This window comes from Dreissena polymorpha, chromosome 6 (genome assembly GCF_020536995.1).
Source record: "Dreissena polymorpha isolate Duluth1 chromosome 6, UMN_Dpol_1.0, whole genome shotgun sequence".
In the NCBI taxonomy this organism is placed as follows: Eukaryota; Metazoa; Mollusca; class Bivalvia; order Myida; family Dreissenidae; genus Dreissena; species Dreissena polymorpha.
Window position 1 is genome coordinate 50,816,844 of NC_068360.1, and position 26,898 is coordinate 50,843,741.

The 26,898-nt window shown below is 35.8% G+C and overlaps 2 protein-coding genes across 73 annotated transcripts in view; both read right to left on the minus strand.

Moving 5' to 3' along the window:
• LOC127834542 (uncharacterized) overlaps positions 1–26,898 on the minus strand; it is a 147,882-nt gene that overhangs the window by 62,103 nt on the left and 58,881 nt on the right. For 22 of the 25 annotated variants that reach the window (XM_052360524.1, XM_052360504.1, XM_052360500.1 and 19 more), the window contains exons 1-6: positions 18,223–18,797; positions 11,311–12,296; positions 10,114–10,475; positions 9,438–9,503; positions 3,719–3,868; positions 1,838–2,747 (exon numbers count right to left, since the gene is read on the minus strand). In XM_052360524.1, coding sequence (XP_052216484.1) covers positions 10,123–10,475; positions 11,311–12,296; positions 18,223–18,560 — 1,677 coding nt within the window. In that variant the 5' untranslated portion in view covers positions 18,561–18,797 and the 3' untranslated portion in view covers positions 1,838–2,747; positions 3,719–3,868; positions 9,438–9,503; positions 10,114–10,122. Of the gene's footprint in view, positions 1–1,837; positions 2,748–3,718; positions 3,869–9,437; positions 9,504–10,113; positions 10,476–11,310; positions 12,297–18,222; positions 18,798–26,898 lie in introns of those variants that run through there. The other 3 variants (XM_052360502.1, XM_052360501.1, XM_052360499.1) reach the window with 2 other exon arrangements.
• Positions 1–26,898, minus strand: part of LOC127834539 (uncharacterized) — a 165,488-nt gene that overhangs the window by 20,650 nt on the left and 117,940 nt on the right. The window lies entirely within an intron of this gene.

The following is a 26,898-nucleotide window of genomic DNA, read 5'->3' on the forward strand; positions in this document are numbered from 1 at the left end:
AGGGCCATTATACAGTCAAACCTGAATTCAGCGGTCAGTCAAAGGAAATGACCAAAGTGACCGTTGTCCACAGGTGACCGTTAAATTCGGATCACAATTTTAAGATGGTTTGTCAGTTGGTAGTATTGCTACGTCGTTACCCCACCCCGTCGTTTGCATACAGTGTTAAACAAATGCTCATTGCCGTTAACTAAGCATAATAACAGAATTTACTTACATTAAATAATACAGAATAATATCTTATAGATTGATTTAATTTCATATTGTTATTAAACTAAAGCAATGACTTTATCAACGCTAGTATAATTGTTCAATCATGCATCTCGATCATTCAGTTAATGAAACTTGTCACGTGCTGGTGACGTCATGTCCGTACAAGTCTCAAAAGCGGATTCGCTTTCATACACCGATAGTACGGTGACATTGTACCGTTCTAATTCAAAGAAAAAGACGCAACAATTTTGTTTAAATTTATTTGTACGCAAACATCACACAAAAAAACATTTTAATTCAACAACGTACGTCCAACACAGAGCTCACTTGCTATTACACGCAAACTTTTTTCCAGATTAAAATAGTTTCAAACACTTGACTCGCTCCTCTAATGTGAGGAACTTACGTTTACCACTCATTGTTATTCCGTGATTTATTATGCCGATTGCTTTTAGAAGTGTTGTGAACCCTAGAAAGCTCTTAAAGAATGATCCGAAAATGTTATATTAAAATCGATACTCAATGTTGTAAGTACAATGTACTAATTAGCGGTCATTTAATTAGTGATTATTACTTTAAACGTGTCAAAAACTCTGACATATTTTCTGTTGAAGAAACCCCCACAATTATCCCCGGAAAACAAACCTTCTCAACACCTTATAATTTGTTTACTCGCAGCGAGCCGCTTTTATAATATCAAAGGCAATTACCGCTATCAAACGCTTTAACCGCAAAATAGACGGACAAATGATGTGCAGTGTTTTTAATTTTCGCGACTCGAGACGACTGACGCGTGACCGTTGATTTCAGTTCAAACGTGAATTTCGGAGTTGAATATAGTGGCCGTTGGCCGTTATGGACAGGTGGCCGTTAAATTCAGGTGTAATCTAGAGTGTTTTTCGTCGGGGGGATTCCAGACTGATCGTTGTCTGCAGGTGACCGGTAAATTCAGGTGGCTGTTAGGTCAGTTTTGACTGTACTAGTAATTATAGCATTTTCTGATTAAATTAATTCGCTGTATTGAATTGATATTTGTTGATTTCTCGAATATATAGCCAAGTTTTTGTAGGACATACTTAAGACTTAAAGTTTCACTTCTGAAAGCAATAAAGTGCAATTGTTTTGCAAACATCCCGGCCATAGTTTAAATAATAATCATGTCCAATTATATGTGAAATAAACAATGTTTAGAACACCAACAGCTTCAAAATATTAATAACACTAAGTAAAATTTGCAAATCAAGCCAATTATTCTTATAAAAGACTATTAAATGTTCTAGAACTAGGGGCTAGCTCTGTGCAGAGTTTATAGTACATGAAACAATATTTGAAATTAGGAAAATTTAGGAAAAATCCTGCTGTTTTGATTTAAATTGGGATTGTTTTATCGTTAACAAATATTTAAACATTGAGAACAAGAGCTATCAACATTAATTGCATTAAGGTTCAACTTATGGAGCCGAATAAGGAAATGAACTCAATGTTTCAACCTACATGTATTTAAACAAATATTGAATTGATAATTTTAGCCAGTAATTATGAGAAATATAGACGTTTTGAGATTACAAATGGGACTGAATTATCAGCCCCAATTTTCAAAATACATAAAACTGTAAGGTCTCACCTGAAGCTCAACAAGCTGAGATGACACTCTGGCCTCGCTGATATTGTTTAGGATTGAGTTTGAGTTCTGATTAACTTTGGTTGAGCGTCTAATGGCTTACTGGATCATACAACAAAAATGCTGTCATATTTCGAGGCCTTCTTTAGCCTCGAATCAATACGATGCCCTTTGGGCTCGGAGTGTCAAATTCTCGCTACAAAACCGCACGTGTTCGCTTTTAGCAGAGTGTTTCCAATATTTCGCTGATTTCGCGCCAGAAGAACACACCCCATTGATGTAACGTGTTCTGTATGTTCACAACCTAGTCATTACAGCCTTTCTTCGTCAGCAACAGCGTCAAAAGCGCGTTCTCTTAGCACACTTTTGCCCCTGAAAGGACAAACCGTGAAAGTCCGTACAGCTACTGTTGCCCGAACTATCAACATCAAAAGTATTCCCCTTGGCAAGGTAACACTGTTGAATTTATGGCTTGAATTGTTTCTTAATTTTCTCAAATTCTTTGCTGAATTTCTGTTCGTCCCATAAAAAAATGGAACACATTATTAAACTGGTCATTCTTCGTGATGTCCAACAGGGAGAACTGACTGTTAGCGTTACCAAAACTACTGCTATAACTCCTGGTGTCTTTAGCACTCGTCCCACTCGGGCACTCCAGCTAAACAAAACTACTCGATGCGAGTGTGGGAAACTCGACACGGACATAGCGGTAGTTGAGAACAGCGCATGAAATCTTGACGTGCTCAGAATTTCCTGCAGAACGGAATTGTCAAACACTGCTGACCCTTTGAGGCTGGAGGTCTAGGGGAGTAGCTTGGGGTCAGGAGAGAAGAAGGGTCGCCCTGGACTGGAGCTCCTGCAGGCCGGACTGGAGCTGTTGCTGGGCTAACTACATATCAATGCTGGTGCTCTCCTAAAAACAACAATAGCACAGTGAGTAATATGAACTTGTTACAAATGTTTATATTACACTCTTTAAAAACTCTGCTTCTTGATTGGATGTAAAGGTTTTCAAGAGCAAAACTTCTATCTCATGAATGTCTAATCTGGCATTTTATTGGTTCCTTGACGTAAATAGCATGAATGTTAATACAATTAAACTATTGTGTATTAAGACATAACAAGTGTTGGCTCAAACTTTACTAACCTGTAAATTCATAATTATTATCCTTACTTAACTTTTAGAGATGTAATTTCATAAGTCAATATGCAGCTCATCAATATTAGGATGTGTAGCATGTAAAATACACATAAGCATATCAGGGAGGACACTTTGGATTATTATAAAGAAGATACTTCTTTCCAGCAAAACCACATTAAAGAGCAAATTGATGTCCCTCATTAGCCTGTACTGACTGCACAGGCTAATATGTGACAACAATTTAAGCACATGCATTAAGCCCCATTTCCCCACAGCATAGTTTATTTATCTTTATAGCATGATTTTTTTCTAATTGTACTCATTATAATATTAATCTCTTTACTTTTATAATGCCTTTACAGATGTTTTACTGTTAATATATTTTTCAATAAATGGGAGGAAACAATTAAATATTAATGTCTTTGCAAAGTTGCAAAAAACACACACCTAATATTTTACCATGCCTTTACAGATATTTGATTGTTAAAATCTGTTAAAATGCACACTAGAAAACAGTTCCAAAGTAAATCAACATGTAATAAAGTTGTTAGACATATTTAAACAAACAACTTAAAGGGCTACAACTCACTGCTGATACAGATCTTCAATTCTCTCCCTTCTTAGTGTCATTGATTAAACAGCAACTTAAAGGCAAAATCTCACTACTGGTGCAGATTTTTTATTATCTTCCTTGTTAGTGTCAGCTAATATAATTAAAAAGCAACTTAAGAGGAAGAACTCACTGCTGGTGCAGATCTACAGTTATCTCCCTTGTTAGTGACAGCTAAAATGATGTAATATATGAATATGGATAGGCCGCGTCCCCGCACATTGCTGGACTTTGATACGGCTGAGCCTTTCATTAAACAGTCTTCCGCTGTGCTCAGCAATTGCTGTAACATTAAGGGGACCAATATGATATATTTTGGCTATGTCAGTATTTGACCTTGTACATGTAAGTTAGTAATACACCAGCATTTTTTGCAAATTCCTAGCATAAAATCTTCAAATTGAGAATGATGGGTCTTTTTAATTGCACGGAACTTAATTGTAAAAACCCATCAAAATATTATTTTACATGCGTTTTTGTGGCAATGTTAAGTGTCAGTGCTCATTTTATTATTCCACTTGCAAATACAGAAGTGTCTATTATGAGTGCTTTAAACAAGATGTGTTTGTGAAACACAATGTCCCCCTATATGACGTTTGAACTTGAAGGATGACCTTGACCTTGACCGTTCACCACTCAAAATGTGCAGCTCCATGAGATGCACATGCATTTCAAATATAAAATTGCTAGCTTCAATAGTGCAGAAGTGACATTACATGAGCGATTTTGACCCATATATTTGACCTTGAAGGATGACCTTGACCTTTCACCATTCAAAATGTGCAGCTCCATGAGATACACATGCATGCCAAATATCAAATTGCTATCTTCAATATTGCATAAGTATTCATAAAATCAGTGATTTGGGCCACATATATTTGACCTCTGACCTTAAAGGATAACCTTGACCTTTCACCACTCAAAATGTGCAGCTCCATGAGATACACATGCATGCCAAATATCAAGTTGCTATCTTCAATATTGCAAAAGTAATCATAAAATGAGCGATTTTGGTCACATATATTTGACATCTGACCTTGAAGAATGACCTTGACCTTTCACCACTCAAAATGTGCAGCTCCATGAGATACACATGCATGCCAAATATCAAGTTGCTATCTTCAATATTGAAATACTGCACAAGTGTACATTAAATGAGCGATTTTGACCCATATATTTGACCTTTGACCTTGAAGGATGACCTTGACCTTTCACAACTCAAAATTTGCAGCTCCATGAGATACATATGCATGCCAAATATCAAGTAGCTATCTTCAATATTCTAAAAGTTATTGCAAATGTTAAAGTTGGCGCAAACCAACAGACCAACAGACCAACCAACAGACAGGGCAAAAACAATATGTCCCCCACTACTATAGTGGGGGACATAAAAAAGGGAAATAAATGGCTGTTCATATACACCTGGGAGTAAAATTATGTTACAGACTACTTGCCCTTAATGACTACCTCCTGACAAAACTAGTTTGTTCGTACTTTGATTACCCAAACATAGAAAATTTCACATTTACCAATACCAAGACACGATCTTTTTTTGAAAGTAAATTGCAACATTAACTTTGTTTGATATGTTTAGGGGAAATTAAAGTTTCAGAAAAAATATACCCAAAACATCCACAAACACAAATCAAATCACAGGGCTTGTTTTGAGTCATTTTTGTGTCATCCTTCGGTCTTGAATTTTTTTTAAATTGCGAAATAGAGTACATTGTGAAAATTTCAGTTGCAAACTTCTTTAAATTGTGAAAATTTGAGTCACGAAATTCAGAAATTCATGAAAAATGCCATTCCCTAAGAAGGAAAAATAGCCCTGAGTCATGGCTCCTTTCTGACAGACTATTATTTCAAAAAAGGCCCTGACAGATAAAACAAAGCAAAATATTAGTCACCAATTCAAGATGGAGACTGGAATGTTTACCCCCTGATACTGGATAATGATTTATATTTGTTGGCACCTCCAGGTTATAAAAAAATACTTGTTCATGGACACGTAAATTTGTGGATTCCTGATTTTGTAATAACACGAATTAGCCCCGGGTCATTTTGTTATGTGTTTGAGTTTATTTAGTGGATTAGTAAACCCACCAAATGAACATTAATTAATTTCCAACAAATAATAATGAATTTAGAATTTTTTTTCAACATTTTTTTAAGTAAAGTGTTTGAAAAGCTTTATTGTATTTATTTTTTAATTTTGATACACAATTGTTCATTTAGAACAATAACTTTAAATCTTTTTTAGAGAGGTGTATTCCTTGCTCAATACAGGCGAAAACCAATAACTAAACCTCGCTGGGACAGACGACAAAAGTTAGACCCATCTGGAATTTGATCGAACTGATTTCAAATAGATGTATGTTTACTAACATAACTTTGCAATAATTTGTTGAATTAGTTTTAAAGAACAGAAAATATATACGTCATATTTTTAAGTCATCAATATTTTAAAATAGTTAAATATACAATCAAAAAATTATCATATGTAAGGAATAACGCTAAGAATCAAAGCAATTATAAGCATTTTATACACATCACCGAAAAATAAAACAGCACGATATGTATTAATTCATTTTTTTTTTTTTAAGAATGACATGATGTAAAGATACAAAATTAGAAAGTATCCTCTATGATTAGTCTGTGTGTGCAATACACAGACTAATGTGTGGATGACACTTTGAATGCGTTAAGAACCCGTTTCCCAGAATGAGGCTCATCTTGTTAAACTCTGTGACAGACTGTAGGTGGAATTGCTTTGAGCCTCCTTTTGAGAAAACAGTAATTTATTATTAATATTGCGTAAAGTGTCTTCCCAGATGAGCCCATACAGCCACACAGGCTACTCCGCTAGACGGAATTTCATTTAGAAGAGACTTCCTATATTAAAAAAATTCCCTAAATGCATGGATGACAATTAATGAAACTACATACTGTTCTTTTCCACCTCATCTTTTTTTTGCATTCTAAATAAACAGGAAATACACATGCATACATTTTCCTTGCCAAGTTATGGGTCTGTTCAACAGACCCAAACCCAAAGCGTTTATTAAAAAAAATAATATCCTCAGGATAATTATATCTCAATCATATTTCGATAAGATCTAAATAAGAGATGTGTTTGTCAGAAACAGAATGCCCCCTATTGCGCCGCTTTAAAATTAAAATGCAATCCCCAGCCATGGAACGGCCGCGTCCCCCCACATCACTGGACTGTTATACAGCCAGCCTTTCACCAGACAGTTGTCTTCTTTGCTGATCAGTAGCTGTAACGTTGAGCGAACCAATATGGAATATGCAAACTGCACAGGCTAATCTGGGACACTTTACACACATGCATTAAGTCCTGTTTTCCCATGCAACCTTACATTGTTGCCATTGCATGCATGAAAACTAACTCTAAAACTTTTATTACACTGTTCTGGGAATGAGGCCGGGGTCCTTCTTATTGAGAACAAATGCATTCCATGGAATCATATTTATAAGCTTTATTAAATATCTCACAACTTTATAAAAACTCAAGGCCTTATGAGGATGACAGAAATTCTCGGGGTGTTGTGTAACTGAGGTTCCTGTATGATAAGTTGGAAAGCATCGAGCTGAAGAAGAGTTTGAGTTTTTGATCCTCAAGTAAAACAAGTCCTGCTGTAAACATGATATACACAATAAAAGACGCCATTTTATGTTTTGTTAAATCATATCATTCTTGTCAATTTCATCTTGTCAAAATTCCCCCTATTAATGCATGTGCTCAAATTCTTATCCCTTATAAGTCTGCACAGTCTGCACACATTAATAGGGACAACACTTTCCTCTTCAAAGGTTTTTTTCGTTGAAAGGAAGTGTCCTTTTTACAAAAATCCAGTCTAGTCGTCAAGTGTCCTACCTGATAAGCTTATGTGGACTTGACATGCTTATCTGAGACGACAACAATTAATATTATTGATGAGCCGCATATTGGCTTATAAAATAACATCTCTGAAAGTTTAGTGAAAATGATAATTTTGAGATTAGTATAACATTAGCCAACAATGTTTTAATACAAAATGGTTTAAGTATGCCCCCTTTCAAAGAAAAGGGGGCATATAGTGATCTGACTGTCCTTCTGTCTGTCTGTCCGTCTTTCCGTCACACTTTGCATTTAGGTTTCGAAAAATACTCATAACTTCTATGTCCCTTGAGATATAACCTTCATATTTGGTATGCATGTGTATATGTACAAGGCCTTTCCATACGCACACAAATTTTTACCCCTGTGATCTTGACCTTGAACTTAGGGTCTGTGTTTAGGTTTCGAAATCTGCGTTTAGGTTTCAAAAAAACCTCATAACTTCTATGTCCCTTGAGATATAACATTCTTAATACACAGGTTACATTGTAAACCATTATTATTTCAGGGACATTATTTTGGTTGATTTTAAGGGTTCACTGATCCACAAATTTATCACACACAGAAAAGTAACTGACACAAATTCATCATTTATTTTTCTGAACTGAGAAATCCACAAAATAAACTAATGTGTCAGTGATTTTCCTCCTTCTTTATAAAGTACCGGTAAACGGCACTTTCCCAATGACGAAAAAAATACAAATTTCCCAATTTCTGTCCTTAAATTCCCAATAAAAGTTAAAAAAAAAAAAAAAAAAAAAAAAAAATTTTTTTTTTTTTTTTTTTTTTTTTAAAGCAACATTTAGTTAGTTTCCCTTTGCAGCTCTATAGCTTGAACCTAGGTTTATATAATATTGACAGCTTGAAAACACTTGTTTATCAATTTTAAAGTATTCGGGAGCAAAAAATCAAATACACCAATTTCCCAATTTGAGGTTTTCACGACTCGATTTTTCCCAATTTTGAGGTTTTCACGACTCGATTTTTCCCAATTGGACCGGAACGGGTACTTTTCCCAATTGGACAAGGAAAATCGCTGTGTGTCCGTAAAAGTCTTTTTGACCACGAAATTTCGGATGAATATATATATATATATATATATATATATATATATATATAAGTTTACACTATACAAACAAGTAAAAAGGGTATTTTATCTTAAGTAAATTCATACTTTTCTTTTCCACCTCATCTTTTGCGCATTCTTAATATATAGGGAATACATAAGCAGGTCTTTTCCTTTTATGGGTATGTGAAACGGACCCATACGCAAAGCGTTTTTCTTTCTTTAACAAGGGCTGTTTTGTAAAACATGCATGCCCCAATATGGGCTGTCAGTTGTAGTGGCAGCCATGGTGTTTATATGTTTTTTGTCACTGTGACCTTGACCTTTGACTTAGTGACCTGAAAATCAATAGGGGTCATCTGCCAGTCATGATCAATGTATCTATGAAGTTTGATGATCCTAGGCTTAAGCATTCTGTAGTTATCATCCGGTAACCATTTGACTATTTCGAATCACTGTGGCCTTGACCTTTGACCTAGTGACCTGAAAATCAATAGGGGTCATCTGCCAGTCATGATCAATGTACCTATGAAGTTTCATGATCCTAGGCCTTAGCGTTCTTTAGTTATCATCAGGACACTATCTGGTGGACGGACAGAAGGACCGACATGTGCAAAACAATATACCCCCTCTTCTTCAAATGGGGGGCATAATAAGTGCCTTATGATTAATATGTCTCAATTATATTTCAATAAGATCTAAAAAAAGTATATTACTAGCGTAATATGATTTTATTCTTTAAATTTAAGTTTTAGAAATAGTTATATTAAATTTGTTTTTCTGAAATCAATGGACTTTTCGCACACAAAAAATAAAAATCCCAAAATTGCATTTTTTCCCAAATTGGCCATGAAAAGGCCTGATAATTAAAAACGTCTATGTTACCTTCTGTGTATTCAGGTCATCCTTGTCCACGACATCCTCAGCATCCTTGTCCTGATTCAGCAGCGACTGGAGCAGCAAAATAGCTTGATGTTTTTCTAGTATGTATATTTAGGATTCACACAAATTTATATAAATGTAATGAAAATCAATAACAAATGCTCAACAGCATAAAATGTGGCAAATTAATAAATCTCACATCAAGTGTTACCTTTCTGTAAACATTGCGTAAAATTCCAATATATGCGCCTCCAAAGATTACTTAAACAATATTTTATATAAAAAATATTCATCCATATACATTTCTTACATGGCATGGTGTTTATAGAAATGAAAGTCTAAAAATAGCCTTAGTTGCTATGTACATGTGCATTTATGTACAAATATGAAATTTTCAGTTGAAATGCTTTGTTTTTTCATGCACAGTTTACAAGAACTAAATGTTAGGACCATAATGACACAAACGTTATGACAACATAACATAATATGCATTACATCTTATGTTCCAACAAAAACCCTCACATTGTATAATCAGATAACAATATGTGCACATAAATTATTTGTATCTTAAACTACACAAACAATGTTGTATTGTAACATCACACACTACTATGTTCGTATGCTAAACAACACATTGTCATTGAAATACTAATCACTAATTACAACAACTAATACATACATGTACACACTATTCCACTCTGAACACCAGGATGTTGTCCTTGTACATCTGTCCCACAATGATGGATGATGTTGTGCTGATGTAGCAGACTGACCGTGGGCTCCTCACTCCATCCTTGTGAGTAGCAAGATTAGCCAGCTTACTCTCTCCCTCCCAGCCCACCTGAAGTACAGTGGGGGGCCAGCCTCCACAGACCAGCACCTGGCCTGCAGGGGTCACATGTAGACCACATAGCCACCCTAGTGCTGGGTCTGAGTATGTAGCCAGGAGTGTGCCATCCCTGGCCAGGGTGAGAAGCTTGTCCTGCATGCCGTCTGTGATGTACAGCTTGTCCCCTGTGGGACTCACAGCACACTTGAATACTGCCAAACAGAGTAACATCAAGATATTGAATTACTGTCAATGTTAAATAATCTTATTAAACATACTGCAGTGATATTGTATTACGCATATGTTGCTATAAAGAGGCCTTTACACATCTAAAATATATGCATACATTTCAATAATTTAATAGTTAAGCGTGACAATAAACTTCAGTAGCAGAGCTATTGTGTTAACGTTTGACATGTTGAAATGCGACTAGTGAGTTAGATATGAATTGAAGCAAAACAAGTACACAGATGGAAACAATTACACATACTGAAACAATTGAACAGTTCTATCAACAGGTAAACATATTGTACATGTACAATCATTTTACAACCACAAAATTAAGACCAGGTCAGAAAGTGTCTCACTGCCAGGAACACAGTTTCTATTTATAGACATGCCATGTAGTGACAGTCAAAATACTTCATTACTCATGTTTATAAATCAATATTTCTGAATCTTGTTTTGGCTACAATGTACTGTAGCATTCAAAGGGCACATATGAATTATAGAACAAATATTTTATAATACATCAGCAGGTTTTTTTGCTATTACATCTGAATTTTATTTTATTATCATCTCACAAAGTATGTAACTATAATTTATATTATTTTTTCAAAATAACAAGATAAAGGCCTAATGGGTCAATATTTGTTGATTAAAAAAATAAATCCCAACTCGGTTCATTTAGTCAATAAAAATTCCCAAATTTGTCATTGTATGAATTTAAAATAACACAATTTGACTAGACTCCTTTGTCCACAATGGCTAGACAAATCCCTGTACATAATACACATGTTATCAGGATGGATTCACCATGTTTCTTACCTGTCCAATCTTGTCTATCTTGGTAGAGTCTGCAGATCAGTTTGCCATTCAGTGAGTATTTGTACAATTCTTTACCAGAGGTGACAAAAAGGTCTCCTTGGTGATGGGTAATACATGTACATTCATGTTGTAACTGAAACTTCCTGCCAGAAACAAGCTTTCCCTGGTTGACAGTGATAAACTGGACCTCATGTATCTTGCTATCATGGTCATTCACAGCCACTGCAACCTCACTGGATGTGATCAAACATATGTCCCATGGCCCAGCAGTCACATCCCAGTGATTCACCACCTGGTACTGCTGGTTCAGCAGCTTGATCCTCTTATTCTTTGAGTCTGCGACCAGCACCTGCCCATCAGTCAGAACACATATGCCTGCAATACTACATTCATATGAATCACTTGGTATTCTCACATTGTGCACAGACTTCCGCTGGACGTTAAACGCCTTGCCTGACTTTCCTAGCAGAGTCAATGCTTGCTGTATTATATGCTTACATTTTATGCTGGCTATAAGACAGAGCTCCTTATTATCTCCAATTTTCTGAACAAGTTCATGGAATTGTGACAAGTCATTGTGAAGAGTGGTGCATTTATGAATAGAACTTGTAACTGACTCTTTAATACTTATAACTTCATCTTTCATCTCGTTAAGTTCCTTCGTAGTAATATTATCGAATTCATTCACGATAGAGAGAACACTCCTACACATCTCTTCTTTTAAATATTGCTCATTTCCGCCTGATGTACCCACAGAATTATTATCACATTCATCTATATAAGTATTTAAATTGCCAAGCATTTGCTCTATCATAACTGCACTATGTTCCTTGTATGTTCTCTGCAATGACTGAATGCTGGCCTTCTGACTGATTTGCAGGGTTTTAATTTCCCCCAGGACAGTTTCCAGCTCCACTGACAGCCCCTCTAGGCCTGTGGGCTGCGAGTTGGTCAGCTCCGAAATCTGGGTCACTTTACTGCACTGGCTGAAATAAACAATTAATACATGTACATACTAAGGAATAGTAAGTGATATTATGTAAGGCTTCAAACAAGTATAAAGTGTCAAATAAAAACATACATGGACAATAAATTAACGCTTCTTGGGCTTAACCCTTAAAGCGCTGGAGCTGAATTTTAAAGGCCTTTGCAAACAGTTTGGATCCAGATGAGACGCCACAGAACGTGGCGTCTCATCAGGATCCAAACTGTTTGCTATTCTGATAGTATTCTTTGAAACTAGAAATGGCGCGGCAGAGGCCGACGCGTATCCCCACGCCGAATGTTTGACCTAGGTGTGCCCCAGGGTTGGTAATGGGGCCATGCATAGCTGAGATTGACCGTATTGTCATAAGAGAAGTTCATCATCAATTAGAAGTGAATTGGTGTAGAAATGAAGAAGTTATAGTAAAAGGCAATTTTGGGTGGGTGTGACATATGTGGGCAGGGCGCCCCAGGGTTGGTAATGGGGCCATGCATAGTTGAGATTGACCGTATTGTCATAAGAGAGGTTCAGTATCAATTTGAAGTGAATCGGTGTAGAAATGAAGAAATTATAGTAAAAGGCAATTTTGGGTGGGTGTGGTCTATGTGGGCGGGGCGCCCCAGGGTTGGTAATGGGGCCATGCATAGTTGAGATTGACTGTATTGTCATAAGAGAAGTTCAATATCAATTTGAAGTGAATCGGTGTAGAAATGAAGAAATTATAGTAAAGGCAATTTTGGGTGGGTGTGGTCTATGTGGGCAGGGCCCCAGGGTTGGTTATGGGGCCATGCATAGTTGAGATTGACCCTAATGTCATAAGAGAAGTTCAGTATCAATTTGAAGTGAATCCGTGTAGAAATGAAAAAATTATAGTAAATGGAATTTTTTGGTGGGTGTGGCCTATGTGGGCGGGCGCCCCAGGGTTGGGATTGGGGCCATGCATAGTTGAGATTGACCCTAATGTCATAACAAAAGTTCAGTATCAATTTGAAGTGAATCCGTGTAGAAATGAAAAAATTATAGTAAATGGAAATTTTTGGTGGGTGTGGCCTATGTGGGCGGGGCGCCCCAGGGTTGGGAATGGGGCCATGCATGGTTGAGATTGACCGTATTGTCATAGGTGAGGTCCAGTATCAATTTGAAGTGAATCGGTGTAGAAATAAAGAAGTAAATGTAAAATAACCTAAAAAAATGAGTGATAATTTTCTGACGCGGCCCCACCCCAACCCCTATAACTTTTGACCCAGGGGTCAGATCAAAATTCCAAATAGTGCAGGGTCGCACATATGCTCATAGCTACCATGTGTGTAAATTTCAAGGTTCTAGTGCTTTTAGTGTAGGAGGAGATAGTGGCCAGGACGGACGGACAGACGGACGGACGGACGGACGGACGGCGGAGATCACCACAATATCCCCACCTTTTTTTCAAAAAGCGTGGGGATAAAAAATGAAGAAAATGCTTATTTTACAAATTCAGCAGACGACATTTTAGCAGACGACAAATTTCCCAGCATTCAAAGGGTTAATATGGAGGTATATAGATTTGCACTTTTCCATCCATCTGCGTGACTTTTCTGGCTTATATAACTCAACATGTATTCCTGCAACTTTAAAGTACAGTAACCAGGCATGTGAGCTAATGCACACCTCTATATGTTGTTTCTGTTGTTTTCATCATAATTGTAGTAATGTCTCATATTTATACATAAATGACATTTTAAAATATGTGTAGAGTGTAAAATAATCAGTATTGCTTGCTACAAGAGGACTAACACTTTACATAAATATTTATCATTGGGTAATTTTACCCACATGCATAGTTTGATATATCTGTACAGCTGATAGAGGGATGAACTAATCTTAAAGCATTACCCACCATGTGAAATTATGCACCTTGATATTTTTTTTTTTTTATTTTACATAAGAAGAGTTATGTGACAATCCCTTTAACCAAACGATAATATTTTTTCAATTGTGAGAAGCGTTACTCAAATAGAGGGATACTTCTACAGTAACATAGTAATTGTCAGGTTAACTTGTGCAACTCCATATATTTGTTCATAATTTAAAGACATTTGTGCAGTTGTGGGACAAATTGGATTGTAGAGGTATCCATGTACTAAGAATACATTTCAAGTAGTTAATATTGTTTTCAGTTTTAGTATCATTGTACACCTTGACCACACTATCCATAATAACACATGCAAGAAAAGATCATTAATGCTCTTCCATCCCACAAAAAAACAAGCATGACGTATATTTAATGTCTATTCCCAAACTCAGTATGTACAATCTAGCCTGTGATGAGCGACATATGACATGCAACCTGGTCTACTACATTTGTATCTCCCCATATTTGTTGTTGTTATTTAACCTATTGTGATTATTTTGCTTTTGTTGTTGTCAAGTGATCTATTCGTGGACAAGTAAAGAAGCCATTGTAAAATGTTTGAATAGTCAGGTTAGCGTGTGCAGCCCCATATGTTTGTTCAAAATGTTCCTTATTATTCTTGAATTATCATCCAGAGACCATTTTACTATTTCGAGTCACTGTGACCTTGACCTTTGACCTAGTGACCTGAAAATCAATAGGGGTCATCTGCCAGTCATGATCGATGTACCTATGAAGTTTTATGATCTTAGGCGTAAGTTTTCTTGAGTTATCATAAGAAAACCATTTTTCTAAGTTGAGTCACCGTGACCTTGACCTTTGACCTAGTGACCTGAAAATCAATAGGAGTCATCTGCAAGTCATGATCAATGTAACTATGAAGTTTCATGATCCTAGGCATAAGTGTTCTTGAGTTATCATCCGGAAACCATTTTACAATTTCAAGTCACTGTGACCTTAACCTTTGACCTTGTGACCTGAAAATCAATAGGGGTCATCTGACAGTCATGATTGATGTACCTATGAAGTTAAATGATCCTAGGCCCAAGCGTTCTTGAGTTATCATTCGGAAACCATCTGGTGGATGGACGGACGGACCGACCTACCGACATGTGCAAAACAATATACCCCTTCTTCTTCGAAGCGGGGGAGATAAAAATGTGCATGGCTGTAGGTCAAAGCATGCTCTAAGTATTATTTGGAAATGATTGGTCTACAAACCAATCAATAAACAGACCAAAGAAAAAATGCAAATTAAAATAACCCAAAATCTTAGAGGAGGTCCTCTATTTCTAAATAAAGTGTCAGTATTAACAATCTAGCCTGCGTTGAGCAGCTTATGACATGCAACCTGGTCTACTATCTCATAATAAGTTTATTTGTAATTTAACCTATTGTAATTTTTTTGCTTTTGTTGTTGTCACTTGATCTATTCGTGGACAAGAAAAGACGCCATTGTAAAAATATGTTAAAGGAGGATCCAAGAGATTGGCCGATTGTATATTTATTTTTGATATTGACATTTCTTACAGTAGCAACTCTAAAGTCAATGATTTTTTAAAAGTTGGGAGATACACATGTATGAATAATATTTTGCAATTAACTTTATACTACACACAATAAAAACAAGTGTTCTGCGGTCGGAGACATATGCCCACTTATTGTGACAGTGACCTTTACCTTTGACCTAGTGACCCTAATTTCGATAGGGGTCATGATGACATATATTACACCTCTGACTTGGCAGGTAGAGAAGATTTTAAAAATAATTCAACTATGTAGGTCTATATCAATTATGTGACAGTGGAGCATTTCCACTTTAGAAACTCAGGAAAATAACTAGAACAGTATTTTTAGTGGAACACATTTTGATTTCACATACGACATATCAAAGCTGTAGGTATTGTGGTTTAAAAAAGAAGTTATTATGGTTAATAAATCCGTATGGCCATATTTTTTCCCAAGGGATGCATTTAAACATTTTTGTGCAGGCCTCTACCAGATGTGACATACCAAAGAATTGGTCTGAGACTTATGAATCATATTTTTTAAGTCTCAAGTCTTCATAAATCATCAGACCACTGGGGCGTGGCCAGTTTTGACATGAGGGGCATGATTAGAACAAAACTTGTAGAGGACAACTAGATGATAAATATCAAAGCACTGTCACTTGTTGTTTCAGTATTGAAGATTGTGTCAGTTATGTATTTCATCAGTTTTCATATACCCCTTGGGCCCAGTTTTGACAGAATGGGCGTGATCTGATTAAGCTTGGTAAAAGATGGCTATATCATGATGATAAACAAAACATATTAAATGCCTGACCTGGTGGTTTGGGATTAATATCTGTACAGAATAGTATTTAGAGTCAATATAAATTATGTCATCCCTACGGAGTGACTAGTTTTGACCCCTGATGGTCATAATTTGAACCAACCAAGCAGACGACCTTTATATGATGTTACACCACAAATATTAAACCTTGACCATTCCAGTTTCAGAGAATACAATTTTTCATGCAATTAATATGTAATTTAATTCTAAATTTACAGTTATTTCTGCTGATTTCATTTGTAGTTGACACAAATGCTGTTTTTCGTTTACGCGTTTCATGTTTTGTTTGTGTGACTTATGATGTATATATACACGACAACATAATAAATGTTATATATTGCCAGAAAGTGTGTGATGGTGGGGGCAGGGCGGGCAGCATAATATAAGAATAAAAGTACAAGAAAGAGTTACAAGTAAATCATTAAACAATAATTTAAAGCAGAACAGTATACTCATGCCCTTTAACCATGAGCTGCAAGTTTTCACCAAGGATCATTGAATTAATGAGTGACACATGGTATGGACGAGGAAGATATTCCTAGTTAAATCAAATAATGTTACAAGTCAGACACTTGAACCTAGAGCATGGCAGTTTTCTGGTAGTGGGAAATCTAATTAATTAGTCCCTTTAATTGTTGATGACCAGTGAGTTTTATATACACAATTTTAGGTATGGATATCATATAGCAGTCATTACAACTAATGTAAGGCCTCCATTGAGTTGGCAGGTAAAGCAATTGAATGGATTTAAGATCTCTTTTCAAATTGCCTGACACTACACTCACACAAAGAGATTTGCATAATTGACATATCACAATGTACAGATACTCACTGGGTAGGGTAATCTGATTGTAGAAGCTACTGAAGCATGGGTACTGAATAATCTTCAAAAGTAATAATTGGACCAAAGAACATTTTAAGAAAAAACATTTCCCTTATAATCAGTCAAGTGTGTTATCATTTTAAATTATCAAATAAGCAGTGTCAATTGTGTGTCATTAGTATAATCAAGAGAAATATGTTAATAGATATGGTATTCAGCTTTTAAACATTTCTTTAACATTCCAACAGACCTATATTAAATGAATATACTCTGGATCAATTATGTTTTGCAAAATTCCTTTTCAAGCTATTGAGTTGGTCACAAGTGATAGATTATCTTACACAACTAAATTTCTTAATTTTATAATCATGCTTCAAATATTTATATATGAACCATAAACTGATACTGACATTAATAATTATCACAGTTTGTTCTCTGTATGATAAGTTTCAACATTTAAATATATTTCCGAATAAAAGCAAATATAGATAAATCTCAATTTAATAACAGATTGGTGGGTTTGAAAATGAACATGTACTTTGTCATAAAGTCTCTTGTTTTGAATGTTATGTGAGGATAAATATGGGTTGAAAACATCTAAATTTCTGTATATTATATGGGCCGTGCTGTGTGAAAAGGAGGTTCGGTGCATGTGCATAAAGTGTCGTCCCAAATTAGCCTTTGCAGTCCGCATAAGCTAATCAGGGACGACACTTTCTGCTTCTATGATATTTTTCGTTTCAAGAAAATATCTTCTTAGCAAAAATACAGTTTAGGCGAAAAGTATTGCACATACAATAAATCCCCTTTTCACAGAGCATGGCTCATATGTTTTTCTTTTTCTTGTACAAACTAAACCACTGAAGGCTATTTACGCACCTGTGATAATCGGATACACACTGAGGGCAGCACAGCTGACTGTGGGTGGTGCAGAACTTGTCAACTTTATTGTCTTTGTGTTCATAACAAGTTAGTAGAAAATCCACCACTTTTTTGGAAACTGGCCACTTATCTATATCTACTCTTCCAAATGCTGTATGTTTAGCCAACAATTTACCATGTAAATCAATACAGTTTCCACAATAAAACCGATCACACTGTTTACAATAGAAATCAGCACTTGTCTCAGCATTATTCTGGTCTTCACAGGCATTACAAATATAGTCCTTCACTTCATTAGAACCCTGATCAACTGAAGACTGAGCACTTGCTGCCATTTTGTACCTTTTGAACAATTTCAACAAAGTCACTTTTTGACACTTAAAATTCAGAAAAAATATGCATCAATAAAGAAACATTATTATTATAAAGACACACACTTTATATATTTTGTACAATAACACAACATTTAAAACTTCTAACTTGACTCAGAAAATCACAGCTTAAATAAAATATTTGCCAAACAATGATCCTTAAAGCTCTTTGCGGCACGGTTATGTTATCATAGTAAACATTGTCACTATGTAAACGGTCACGCATGTGAGAACAAGTACAGTATCAGGTTACTTTTAACCCTGAATAGAAAGAATGTATGAATAAAGATGCATTGAATGGAAGGTAAACTTAAACTGACTGTAAGTGTAGAAGTATTAATACATTTAGTTAAGAAGAGTAGTACAAATAAATGCCTGGTTTAACAAGAATAGTACGCTGACTTATAATTTTATTCCAGCTGGACAATGTTTTGATGTTTAAACTTGAATTAAAGGGCCATCAACCGTGATTGATCAAAAAAGGAAAGTTCTAAAATACCGTATTTTTTACAATTATTAGTTTATATTGATTAAAATATCACAAGTGTTATATTACATTACTTGAAACAAGAGCTGTCTCCATCGGAAGACATGTGCCCCCGAAAAATGCTTTTTCGAAACCTTTACGTAAATTAATGCAGACCCTAAGTTCAAGGTCAAGGTCAAAGGGGTCAAAATTTGTGCGCGTATGGAAAGGCCCTTTCCATATACACATGCATACCAAATATAAAGGTTACATCTAAAGTGACATAGAAGTTATGAGCATTTTTTCAAACCTAAACGCAAAAGTGTGGCAGACAGACAGAGAGACAGACAGTGTGATCACCATATACCTAGATCTTATGACCTTACACATTTTCATTTAGTGCGGCGAAGATCCTATGACATTTGCTAGAGTTATTAAGCGAGACGAAAAAAAATGCAATTTTGCGATGATTCAAGGGCTGTAACTCAGAAGTGTCTGGGTCAAGTCGGCTGATTATCAAACTTGACCTAGATATTATTGCCTAACACATTTTCATGACGTGAGGCGAAGATCCTATGACATTTGCTTGAGTTATTGAGTGGAAACGAGAACACACAAAAATTTGCCAATCATGGCATAGGTCCACATGTAACTGTTGCAAAATGTGTCAGCTCTCACAAGTGTGGCTCTTGAGAAGGCAGAAATGTAGAGGTGTTTTTTGTTTTTTTTTAATTACGATATTCAGATTTTTTTTCTTAAAGGTTGGAAGAAGAAAACAATTATTATGTGATGGTCAATTAATCTGATCGTTTGAAATAGTGTCATTCAACAACATTATTAAGCAAAACACATAATATTTACATGGTTTACCATACCAGTATTTTGCTATGTCTGCATTATCGTTTCGTTATACCTAATGCAATTAAACTAGCTCGGAACGGACTACTATATAATAACAAGAGGGCCATGATGGCCCTGAATTGCTCACCTGACTAACCTTGCTTCATGAACTTAAATTTTATTAGACCCATATACAATCCCAAGCCAAATTTCATTAATTAATACATTCTGACAAAATTTCATTAAGACGTGATGAAAACTGTGACCTCTTTCATCTACACAAGGTTTTACTAGAATTTGCCTGGTGACCTAATTTTTGACCCCAGATGACCCATATACGATCCAAAATCAGATATTATCAAGATAAACATTCTGACCATATTTCATTAAGATCATATAAAAACTAGGACCTCTATTGTCTTCACAAAGTTTTTCTATAATTTGACCTAGTTTTTGACCCCAGATGACCCTAATACAATCCCAACCCAGATTTCATCAAGATTAAAATTCTGGCCAAATTTCATAAAGATTTAATGAAAACTGTGACCTCTACTGTCTACAAAAGTTTGTTTTTTTAATCTGACCTAGTTTTTGACCCTAGATGACCCAAAGTCAATCCCAATCCAGATTTTAACAAGACAAACATTCTGACTATATTTCAATAAAATCTGATGAAAACTGTGACCTCTATAGTCTACACAAGGTTTTTCTAATATTTGACCTAGTGCCTAGTTGCTGACCCCAGATGACCCAAATACAATCCAAACAGGGCTCCTCTTGCCCAAAAATTTCTGTGGCCAACATTTTAGCCAAATGGAATTTTGTGTAGCCAAATTTTAGAAACTGTAGCCAAAGTTTTAGCAAAGCATTTGCAGGGGTCAAAGTTGGATATTTTGAAAATCCTGAACTTAAAGCTGGGGGCCAGGGGGCCGCAGGGCCCTCGGTGGGTCCAGGAGACAAGGGGGCCAGAGGCACCCAGAAGCTCCTGGATTCGACACATTTAAAGGGTGCCTGTACCTGTTCTGGTGATTCTATTTTCTTAAAAAAAAAACATACACATATATTTAAAAATCTTCATGTATTTGATAAGGAACACACAAAACTTAGTCAAAAGGCAATTCATTCACATGCACCCTCTGTCTGGCATGGACTCGACTGCAGGTGTTGCTTTTGAAGAACCAGATAAAACCTGTAACAGTGGTTACAAATTATATTTTTCACACATACTTTAAAAAAGTCAATAATACATGTTTAATTAATGCAGAATCAAATGTCACCATTTATATTCACAGAATCATGCTGCCAGAAGCCTCCACATACACCTAAGAAAATTGGGTATGGTGGCTTCTGCTAAACAGTTAAAATTGAAAATTTCAGCATGGGTTCCCCTAGTTTTTATCCCAATCGTTGTTTGAATGCTAAATAATTGTATCCTGGTGAGACCCAAATTTGACGATGTAACGGTTACATGAAGCAATATTTAGCAAATAATTTAAGAAATAATGAATGTTTAATAGCACAAAATAATAATTTTAAACTCGGCTGTATTACTTTGAAATGATTCCAAGACAATAATCATCCATTTAATCGATAAAAATAGAACATCGTCGAATTAAGGTGTCGGCGAATTTGGATTACGGTAGGTTGCCCATATTTGTTTTACAAAAAGTAAAAAAAACAACATTTCTTGCTGCTGGGCTCATATGTTGGGGACAATAAAACATTTTATTTAACTAAAAAAGACCTGTCCCAGTCAACAAAAATGGCGTATTTGATCGTATTTTCAATTACTGTTAAAATTCTTTTCCTGATTTATGCTTTATTCAAAGGTCAAAATGTTTTAAAAGCTCACAATCAATGAATCATACGTTATTAATAAAAAAAAATTGGCAAATTTGCTAGATCTATCTTGCCAATTTTTGATGCAAAACAACCTAAACAGTAAACTTTAGCAACAGAAAATACGACCAAATTCGGGGTGTTAGTTTAAAAAAATAAAAACCCTACCTGGTTGGTCTTGATGGTTCTTATATTCTTTATGTGATAAGGGCCCTCTGCATGGAGACGCAATGCCTTCTTCCCACAAGACTGATAATTCAGGGTTTTCTTACAAACTTCTCAAACCGCTTTTCCACAAGCTTCCACTTTTCTCAACCAGTTCACTACCCGCCCGTAGACTACAGCTGGGAATGGCCACCCATTATAAACTGTACGCTGAAGTTTCTTTAGCTACAAACAGGCAAGAATCTCGTTGCCATTTTTCTCAACTTAAGTCTAAACACAGCTTCCCATTCGGCATCAAATATACGCAAAAAGTACTCAAATTGATTTAAATCGGCAGCAATCTTTAATCTTTAATCAGATGTAATTGTTTATTTAATCCTCTACGATGTACGATTTGTTTTCACATCAGTAATTTGTCTCGATGACCGGTGTTAATGCCGACTGCGTATGAATTTTTCAGGTCAATAACACGGCGATGTATTGATGCACAGTCTACAGCTGAAAGCGGTTAATATCTGGGACGGCATGTCAGGAAAAAAATCAATACTGATAATTCGCATTGTTCATTAATTAAGCAACGATTAATAACACTTATCCTTTATGGATTTTCATGAAAGAAAAACCATAATAAAGAAAATTATATTCTCTTTAATCTGATATATAAACAAGTTTGGAAAGAATTGGATGAAAAATTTGGACTTTATTGCATAAACACCATTTTCTCAATTCAAGGGGAGGTAATTCTGTACTTCATAGACCAATAATGCTCATTTTTTGTAGGGTTCATGTCCTCATTGATATAAAGACACTGTGCAAATTTGGAAAGGATCAGACAAAAAATGTGAAAGATTTTTGAAAGTTTTCACAAAATAGGCAAAAACGAATAAACATGCAAAGTTCAACGAGCTCCTGCGGCCATGTTTTTTGACTAATCAAATTTCTTTGAACAACTTTTTCAGGGGAGCCTTCAAAGGTCATCCCTGTGAAATTTTTTGAAAATCTGATGAGCGGTTTCTGACAAGAAGATTTTTTAAGGTTTTTACCATATATGGTCATGGCGGCCATCTTGGTTATGTGATCAAATTTTTTTAAACAATTCTTTTGTCCCATGACCTAGGGATGCTCCACATGAAATTTAGTTGAAATTGGCTCAATGGTTTAGTAGAAGAAGATGTTTGCAAATTGTTTACAGACAGACGGACGGACGCCGGATGCTGAGTGATCACAATAGCTCACCCCGAGCTATCGCTCAGGTAAGCTAAAAACATAAACCTACTAAAAAGCTTATTGCAGTTGTACAGTACAGCCAAAGCGGCACAAACATAATCCGCGGCTACGCCACGGCCAGATTATTAGTCCGCGGCGGCCGAATCGTGTGTTCACGGGGCGTATCGCCGTGGCACTCGGCATCGATCCGCACAACGACGCCGAGTCTGTATTAACCTCACGTACTTTCACGGAGTAAATCCGCCGCATACGTACGCGGCGAATCGAGTGAAAAGATATCCACCTACATGTACATACATGTATGTGTAGCGTAGAATTAATTACGCGCAACTGTTTATGTTTCGTTCGATTATCATTATTAAATTTGTAATCCGAAACACACTTCCGAATTTTAATGCTAACGCGTCCTTTGGCAAATTCTAGCGTCAAATAAACAGTGCTAAAATGTCCTTTGTTTCATAAAAAGCGCGCGAAAATTATGCAGACATGTAGACCGTCGTTTGGAAAGTTTGGGTGTATTTTGTGTTGTATAAATACATGAACATCACGTCAGGCATAAATCGCGTGTTCAGTGGAGAAAAAAACGCCCCGATTAGACGTTATTTCATCATCTCTATAAATAGTAACAAATGCCAAAATGTATTTGATCCTTAAGGAAATATCGAGAATGTTTGTGTATCGTAAATATTTACCAGCATTTGCTTTAAAACAGGAATATACGGGATTATCGGATAATTAGTAGCGATATTAACTGTATAATATGAACAAACAAAAAAAACGTGTTTATATACGCATATTCAAACAATAGTTATAATAAGCTGATAATTAACAAAACTACAAATACGTCGTCACCGTCTTGATTATTGATGTGGCTTCAAACTGCTAATTTTCTCAGCTAAAATATAATAGCGGAATCAACATGCAATTAATTTATAAATCCACCATATGCTGGAGCCTTGACCACTTGTATGTGCGAAAACATAATTACGTGACCTTGTTTATGTGTGAAATACATACGCTACGGGCGGGAAACAAACTGAATAATTGGCCAGACACATTTACTATGCTTACATGTATATGCACAATAAATTTATTATGACTTTAATTATTATTATAATTGTTCTTTCAAAATTTGTTAACTACATGTAACTAATAATCTAAAAAAAAATATTTCATGATCTCATCGACTCGGCATCATGTCGCGGACCGCGGCATGCCTCGGAGGACAGATGCGAAGTTTCGCGGCGAAATGCGACTTGCCGCCGCATACTGACGCGGCTTCAACGACTGACGCGGCATCGACTCGTTTCGCCTTGCCGCCGCAGATCGCGAAATACGTTTGTTCCGCTTTGGCTGTACTGTAGGTGCCTGTCAATGAATGTTCATACAGATCCACATATGTAACATTTTATTGCAATTTTTGAAGATAAGGAGATAATTGATAGTGACACACACACATTAACAGTAATTCCGCTAAATTGCAGGTCAGAATAATGGAACTTAGTCAGCGCCCTAAAACATAATCTTGAACACACAGAGAAGTTTAAATTTAATACCTGTAGTAGAAGCGGTGAAATTATAACAGATGATGTAAGTTTACCTTAACCAGATGCCGAAACCAATATTTGGATGATGTTTTTTTTTCACTACTTTGGGAATGGATCTGTCCGGTACCTTTGGATTTGGAATAATTTTTTTTTAACTAAAATTGGAAAATTAGTGTTCCATTGGGTAATTTCAGCTCCCATTTGGGAAAATAATGTACTTTTTTGCATTGGGAATGGGGCCTATTACCAGAACCGATTTTGAAACAAACAACACTGGATGAGTAGGACAGATTTGGCTATTAAGGAGTAATAGAGCAAACAATTCACCGTTATTGTCAGTTTCAATGTCTTAACAATGTAATACCATTAGAAGCAATATTACGCATAAGAGTGAACATGCCAAATATGAGAACGGGTGGAGAGTCAACATGCCAAATATGAGAACGGGTGGAGAGTCAACATGCCAAATATGAGAACGGGTGGAGAGTCAACATGTCAAATATGCAGTGGTTCATTTTGAAATCTACATCAATGAGTCCCTGGGACTCGCATATTTTTAAACAATGGGTCCAAACTAAAAACAATGGGCCCAAGATTGTGTCTTTGTAAATTTGTTAAAAAATAATTACTTAAAATGATACGTCTTAGCCAGGGGCTCTTTTATGCAATTTTACAGCTAAAAACAGAATTAGGTTTTTAGCAAGTAAAATATTTATTTGTTTTACTTTTAATAACAAACAGTGAAACATATAACATCTTAAACAGAGATCTTTTAATATCTTTACCAATTTGGACTGTCTAGAGTTTTAATAAATTGGATTACTATTGTTTATAATGTTTGGGTCAAAATTAGCCCTTTCAAACAGTGTGACAAAAGACAATTTCTACTTTGGTCAAAAGGTTTACACCTTCAACACAGATTTAGTGTAACAGTTAGCCTGTTCCTGATTTTGGTCAAGACCTTATTATGTACAAAAAAAAAAACTTTCACATCATGCAGTATGAACAGCAGATGTCTGTGTTGTTAAAAGGACTTACATTCTACGTTACATAGGATGGAATACTGTACGATTTGTATCACTATTATGTATGTACCGTATAAAAATAAAAGATGCTATTTATTTTAGAACTTGCAAATTTTAAATTGTCACTTTAGAAAAAACAATAATGCTCAATTAATCCAGAGTAAGTATAATAACATCGCTTTATATATAACTGTCTGCGCACACAACAGACTAATGCAAACTGTGTTTTTCCGTTGTTTATTCTGCACTTTTAAACCACATGGTTTACATCGAGGCTGCGTTATCGATAAATATCTACACAGCAAGTTTAAATTGTTGAGTATCAATTTTGAAAACCTTTTTGGGCGGCATTTTCTTTGTTTACCATCCGGGAAAGCCAATGAACCATCCAACAAACTTTTAATTAAACACCGTAACTGATTGGATAATTGATATATTTCAATCAATCAAAATACGCGTACTACATTCCAAATATAGTAATATGACTTCCTTTCTACTTTTCGATACGATGTTGACATGTGTTTCGCTTATCTCCACAAATCGAACTCAGTATCGTGTAGAACTTTGACGATGTTGAAAATCGGAGTTTTTAAACAATGCATCCTGAGGACGCACATGTTTGGGAATGATGCATCCCCAGAAAAAAACGGGCGTCTGGCACGCGGGACGCACGGCGAAATGAATCACTGAATATGAGAACGGGTGGAGAGTCAACATGCCAAATATTAGAATGGGTGGAGAGTCAACATGCCAAATATGAGAACGGGTGGAGAGTCAACATGTCAAATATGAGAACGGGTGGAGAGTCAACATGTTAAATATTAGAACGGGTGGAAATAGACATCATCTTATTTATTGGGACTGTTAGTGCATTGTAGCCTGCAACTTAATAAGTTCAATCCCTTTAATCTGGACTATAAACAAAAGCTTCCTAAAAGGTGAAGAACATTTGTTATAAATAAACAACAGTTATTTAATCTGACCATTGATCAAACCTTGGCAGGGTGTTAATCACACATAATAAAACAAGAGATGCATAAAAATAACAAAGTTTGACCATTTGAGCCATGCTAAGCCATGGTTGAGTGGTTAGAGCATTAGCTTTAAATGCCAGAGATATCTGAGCCATGCTAAGCCATGGTTCAGTGGTTAGGGCGTTAGCTTTAAATGATGCTATGCCATGGTTCAGTGGT